The sequence below is a fragment of the Eptatretus burgeri genome, chromosome 4 (genome assembly GCF_056783735.1).
Source record: "Eptatretus burgeri isolate ZD-2024b chromosome 4, Ebu_testis_v1, whole genome shotgun sequence".
NCBI classification, from domain to species: domain Eukaryota; kingdom Metazoa; phylum Chordata; class Myxini; order Myxiniformes; family Myxinidae; genus Eptatretus; species Eptatretus burgeri.
In genome coordinates this window covers 139,627,391-139,634,110 of record NC_140964.1, presented here as the reverse complement: position 1 = coordinate 139,634,110, position 6,720 = coordinate 139,627,391, and the positions used below count along the sequence as shown (strand labels likewise).

General features: G+C 44.4%; 1 protein-coding gene across 4 annotated transcripts in view; it reads right to left on the bottom strand.

Annotated features, from left to right (window-relative positions):
* LOC147029241 (polycystin-1-like protein 1) overlaps positions 1-6,720 on the bottom strand; it is a 176,891-nt gene that overhangs the window by 48,391 nt on the left and 121,780 nt on the right. For all 4 annotated transcript variants that reach the window (XM_085876418.1, XM_085876417.1, XM_085876414.1 and 1 more), the window contains 3 exons: positions 4,117-4,242; positions 3,696-3,814; positions 2,824-2,934 (listed from right to left, as the gene is read on the bottom strand). In XM_085876418.1, the coding sequence (XP_085732544.1) occupies positions 2,824-2,934; positions 3,696-3,814; positions 4,117-4,242 (356 nt within the window). The remainder of the gene's footprint in view (positions 1-2,823; positions 2,935-3,695; positions 3,815-4,116; positions 4,243-6,720) is intronic.

Sequence of the window (6,720 nt, the reverse complement as noted above, 5' to 3'; positions counted from 1 at the left end):
CCCAACCCCTCACTCTTTGTACCCACCTTTCCCATTCATACCCAGCTGCTCCTGGATTCTGTGTCATTTGCACCTGAAAAGGTGGAGAAGTTTCTAGAAACCCTCGACTCTGACTCTGCAAATAGACCGGACGGCATCAGCTCACGTGGCCTAAAAACCTGCTTTGCTGTTCTTGCACTTCCTCTCTCCGCCATTTTCACCCTGTCATTTACCAGAGGTTATCTTCCGTCCGTTTGGAAATGAGCCAACATAACAGCATTACACTAAAAAGGTACAAAAACAATCCCCTTAAATACAGATCAATTAGCTAACTTCCAATCATCAGCAAGGTCATGGAATCCATCATCGCAGTTGATATGAAGTCATTCCTTTTCTCCAATGACCTCATCTCAGATCATCAATTCAGATTCAGACCAGGTCACTCTCCCTTGTACATGCTGATTCTGCTCTCTCAACAATGGATGGAGTCCGTCAATATCAGTCATGAGATCAGGGCCGTCTCTCTGGTCATATCTTGAGCTTTTGACACAGTCTGGTATCCTGCGCTGCTCTACATACCATCTGCCTATGGACTGACTTCCTCCACTCTCACAGCCAATGTGCGGCTCTCAATGGAACCCTTCCCTCTCCTCTCCCTATCAAGGCCGGAAGTGCCACAAGGCAGTGTTCTCGGCTCCATATAATTCCTAATCTTCATCAATGATCTTACTGAATCTCTGGAAAATCCTCTTTTCCTATTTGCTGATGACTCCACTCTCTGCCGTGACATCCCTCATACTTCTGAGAGACAGGCAGCAAGCAGCCTCTTCCCTCTCTTCAGACCTTGACAAAAATCACATACTGGTCAAACACTAATAATATGACTTTCATTCCTGAGAAATCCCACACACACACTCTTTCTCTCCCCGAAAGGACTGTACCGCAAATGCTCCCATCTACTTTCTCAACAACAGTCTCAAAGAAGTTCAGTCACTAACACTCTTGGGTCTCACTCTCAGACATGATCTCTCTTGGGCAAACCACGTTTCAAAATTGGCCTCCAAAGCCAGATGCCGACTGGGCATCCTCTGTCCTGCAAAGTCCTTCCTTGGCACACCTGAGTTCCTATATCGCTTTTGTCTGCAGCTTGATGGAGTCTCGTTCTCCTCTCTTGGCTGGCTCCCCTGCCTCAGATCTTGCTGAGCTTGACAGAGAGGAAGCCAATCAGATGGAAGACCGTCCGCTTGTAGCTCAGAATAGTCAAATGAAAACCCAAATACTGCATTGGAGTCATCAGAAGGAACCTGATTAAGCAAAGAAGAAAGATGAAGTAAACAGAAGGAGCCTGGCTAGGTTTCGGGTTTCAGATGCAACTCCTCTACCCTCACACCCATCCAGGCACAGCCATGTGAGCCTTACAGAATTTTTTTTCTGCAATAATACACCTGCGTGGGTTTGACGGTCAGCTTAGACACAAAACTTGATGAAACCAAGTATTAACCAACCTTAGCGACTACAGAAAGTGAAAACAGAATTTAAATTGAACTTAAAATAACCACGCGAAGCCGTGTTGAAGTCAGCGGACCTCGTGTTGCCCAATAAACAGGGCCAGACGACAGAGGTAACGAGAAACTAGTTGGTCGAATTAAATCTTATTAATAAACCCTATGAAACCCATTATGCATTATAGCCGTCCGATGCTTCCTTATAGGCCATTCGACCATTCGGTCATTTTGCACTTGATGACCCTGTAACCTTGACCCCGAGGCGAAAATGGGAAAAAGGGCTCAGATGATGTATGGAGAGTAACTAGTGTTATCATCGTGTCAAGTTAGAACTCAATCGGCCGAGACGTCTCGGAGGAGATAGAAAAATAAAAATTGTTGACAGACGGACAGACAGACAGACAGACAGACAGACAGAGAGACAGACAGAGAGACAGACAGACAGTCGGATCTGTAGACATCAAACGGATATATTAGGTCAGCGGCTGACCGAGAAATTCACTTCTCCTTGACAAATAGATAAAGAAAGAGATAAAACCCACCATCGCTGACAGGTCGGGGGTATCTGTCTTCTTCTTCCTCCTTTTGATCTTGCACCCTCTGCCGCCCTCTCCATACTTTGTTCACCCTCCCCCAAGGTATCTGCAGGACGCACTTGGTCCACCAGCAATCCTCTCCTGGTGAAACTGCCTAAATCCAGAACCATTGCTCACCTCCACTCATTTATTCCTCATTTTTGTCCTGAATGTGGAAACACCTTACACACTCTTCAATCTCATTCTTCCCTCCAGGTCTTCAAAACGACTACTCACGAACATCTCAAGTCATCCCCCAACCAAAACCATGATCTTTCCTTCACCTGTTAAACCACCCCGCACCCTTTCCAAAGATTTTCATCTGAATCCATATTGTCGAACCCTTGCATTCTCCCTTACCCCTAATTGTTACCTGCATCCCTTGTTTGTCCATGTCCATCTCACTTCTCCCACCAACCTGCTGTTGGCATTTCCTCCTTCTCCTGCTGTTCCCTGTTATATTGTGTCCTAATCTGTTCTGTGTCCTCGCTCTTCCATGAGCCTCGACCATGTATTCATGAAAACAAAAACAAAAAAAAACAAAAAAACAGCCACATATATTAGACCTTAATACAGATCGATAAACAACAAGTGACTCAACGAAGAGAAAAATAAAGTTGAAGTGTTTTCGTTTCAGCCACAGATCAGGAAAAAAGTGAGCTTCATCACAGGGAGAGCAAATAAGACACGATGTGAGATATACATCTGAATAAACTTCACTTCAAGAAGGACATGACATCATGAGGTTCTGTTGACAAACCCACCTCGAAAAGTGGGTGTGGACAGCTTTGTGAAGGGATGAGGTTTCTGATGAAAACTTGGAGAAAGCAAGGAAGACCACTAATGACAGCATGGGCATGTAAATAACAAGCTCACTGGGGAGGTAGAGGACACAAAGGAACATTTCTGGATTACGCAGTGTTAGGAGAGTGCACTGTGAACAAAATCACGTGTTATCAACGTACACCGTGTACACAATGACGTGTTATCAACGTACACCGTGTACACAATGACGTGTTATCAACGTACACCGTGTACACAATGACGTGTTATCAACGTACACCGTGTACACAATGACGTGTTTGCAACATCCACCATGTACACAATGACGTGTAAGCAATGCACACTGTTTTTACTTTGTCCGAACACAGCATGTAAATGTTGTCCCAATAACCTTGAGCCTTCGACCTTTGGCTTGTCTGGAATAGAATTCCAATTAAGTTATTGTCATCATGCACCGTGTATCCGTCCGTCTCCTATTTCGACTTCTCCGGCCAAACCGCTGGGCCGATCCGGCTGAAATTTGGCAACAGCGTTCCGCTCCTGACTGGTAACAGGGATTGCCAATCTCGTTCCTGTCTCGAGACCTAAAGTAGGTCAAAATGGCAGACTTCGTAAATTCCTTCAAAATTTTTCTTCTCCAGACCTACCAGTCAAAATGCTACCAAATCTGGGTTATAACATTAAGCCAGGGCCCAGACAAGCTGTAGGTCCAGTGATCCTTTGTTTTTTTACATACATTATCTACACACACCGAAACTTAAGACTGTGTTTTCATCAAAACATGTGCTGTGCATTGATTACAAAAAGGTTAATCTTGTCACATCATGAAGAGCCAGGAAAGAAGCAATCATACCTTAGAGTGCAAGACAAAGCTACGCGTTTACGGCTGCAATGCCTTGCTAGCTGGCGAGATGAATAAGAAGGTGGGTTTGCCTGCCAGATCAGATGTTGTCGCCTCTGGACCGAATCATTCTGTGGTGACATGATGATTTTATAATCGGAGATCATTCATAAGTTTATTGGAGATCACGCAAGACAAGAGCATTTTGGCATACTTGAGGGCAGACACTTAGTACATCCCCCATCCCTTCCTCAACTCTCCCCATTTTGAAAAAAAGTTTAAATAGAGATAAATAAATAGAAGACACTGTTCAGCAAAAGTTGTCTTATCAGATCTGAATTATGCTTCTGACTGAGTTCAACATTACCTTGGACCAACCATAGTAGGACATCCCAATCCTCATTCTCAAATTCAGTTTTCGTTCTGATCTTACTTTTGGACTCAGCCAAGCTGTGCATGGCATACGGGCAGCTTCTGGATTGCGATCGCAGACTCTGACCCGAGCAGGCTGACATCCTTGCATAGATTTGCAAACCAGAACGAGAGCCACAGCCAGTATCTGCAGAGTATGTAAAGGTTCAAGTTAGAAACAAGAGAGGACAATGCAATGGATTCCTCGGCAGGTGTATATTTCATTACCTTTTCAAGACTGTATCCATTTTATTTTATATATAGCTTGAACAGAGTCAAGGCTCGTGGAAGAGCTAGAACACAGTAAGGATCAGGAAGCAACAGAACAAAAAGAAGAGCAGAAAGAGAAGGGGGAAATGCCAACAGCAGGGCAGAGGGAGTAAATAAACGGAGATGGACAAACTAGGGATGCACGGGTAAGGATGAGGGGTGGGAGGGGGGAGCAGGGGGTGGATAATATGGATAGAGAAACAAACTCTGAGACAGGAAAAGCTGAAAATTTTGGAGGTGGGGTGAGGGAGTTCATGAGGGTAGAAATTATGGTTTGGGATGGGGGACTATCTCAGCTGGTGGTGAAGAGCAGTCTGAAAGATCTGGAGGGAAGAATGAGATTGAATAGGATGCGGAGGTTCGTTTCATAGGTGGTAAAAAGAGGAATTAGAAGGGCACTCGCTAGAGCGCATACCTCCTCCAGGCTTATTAGTTTACGTTTTGTATCCCACTGACAGGCCAGATCTGGATTCGGACCTGAACTAAAATTTAATCGGCTTGTTCTTGTCACCTAACAAACTCATCCAAGTTTCATCCGAATCCGTCCATAACTTTTGAGATCATCCTGTTCACAAAGACAGACAGACAAACAGACATGAAAACATAACCTCCATCCACATTTGGTAGCAGAGGTAACAAATGTGTGGATTATCAAAGTTAGTCACAGTGAACTCATTTTACTCACACGTCTTACATGAGACGCAAAACATTGAACTATAAATGATTTTCCATCGATAAAAATGGATGACAGCCATAGCCACAGCAAGCTGTCACACTTCTCTCATGTTTGCACGTGTTGTTCGTGACTATTTAGGCTTAAGTGTTATTATGGGAAATTTCATGGAACAAGAAGCTGTCGGCATCACAGCTTGCTTCGGTTAAACGATGTTCCAATGAGATTGTGAAAAGGCATACAATTCGCCAACCTGCTCTTGGATTTATAACTGGTCAATCTGTTCAAACTCAGCGGGTACTGAATGTTAGTGAAAAGAGAAAACACCCACAGACAACGATGATTCGTGCTTTTATATAATTAGAAACTATGATCTACATCCTTCCACGCTCATTATAAAAGACCACACATTGCAAGCAAAAGGTCTTGCTTGAGGGTGACTGAATCAAGAACTATCACAAGTCTCAGGGTGATGGAAGAAACAATTGATCAGATGGCACGTGTGTTTAAAAGCCACTCACTTGTGGAAATTGGCTGACTGGATATCCCCGTCCACATTGGGAAATAAATTTGACACCATTCTCAAAAAAGAATCACCAGATTCTGCAGACGCTGATCATGTTGATGTACATACCGAGAAAATATAATCATCCATACATCGTCAAGATTGTGAAAACAAGTCCGATTATTAAAAAATACACAAAGAACGACAAAAACATTCACTTCACCTGGTTAGCTGACTCACCTATCATGTACACAATCACATGTTATCAATACACACACACATACACACACACACACACACACACACACACACACACACACACACACACACACACACACACACACACACAGACCCAAGCAACATACACAGTGCACACAATCACATGTTATCAATACACACACACACACACACACACACACACGCACAGTACACACGCACAGTACACACGAACACACACACACACATATACACACACACACACGCAAGCAACATACACAGTGCACACAATCACGTGTTGGCAACACACACAGTGTACACAATCGCGTATTGGCAACACACACAGTGTACACAATCGCGTGTTGGCAACACACACAGTGTACACAATCGCGTGTTGGCAACACACACAGTGTACACAATCGCGTGTTGGCAACACACACAGTGTACACAATCGCGTGTTGGCAACACACACAGTGTACACAATCGCGTGTTGGCAACACACACAGTGTACACAATCGCGTGTTGGCAACACACACAGTGTACACAATCGCGTGTTGGCAACACACACAGTGTACACAATCGTGTGTTGGCAACACACACAGTGCACACAATCGCGTGTTGGCAACACACACAGTGTACACAATCGCGTGTTGGCAACACACACAGTGTACACAATCGTGTGTTGGCAACACACACAGTGTACATAATCGCGTGTTGGCAACACACACAGTGTACACAATCACGTGTTGGCTACACACACAGTGTACACAATCGCGTGTTGGCAACACACACAGTGTACACAATCGCGTGTTGGCAACACACACAGTGTACACAATCGCGTGTTGGCAACACACACAGTGTACACAATCGCGTGTTGGCAACACACACAGTGTACACAATCGCGTGTTGGCAACACACACAGTGTACACAATCGTGTGTTGGCAACACACACAGTGTACACA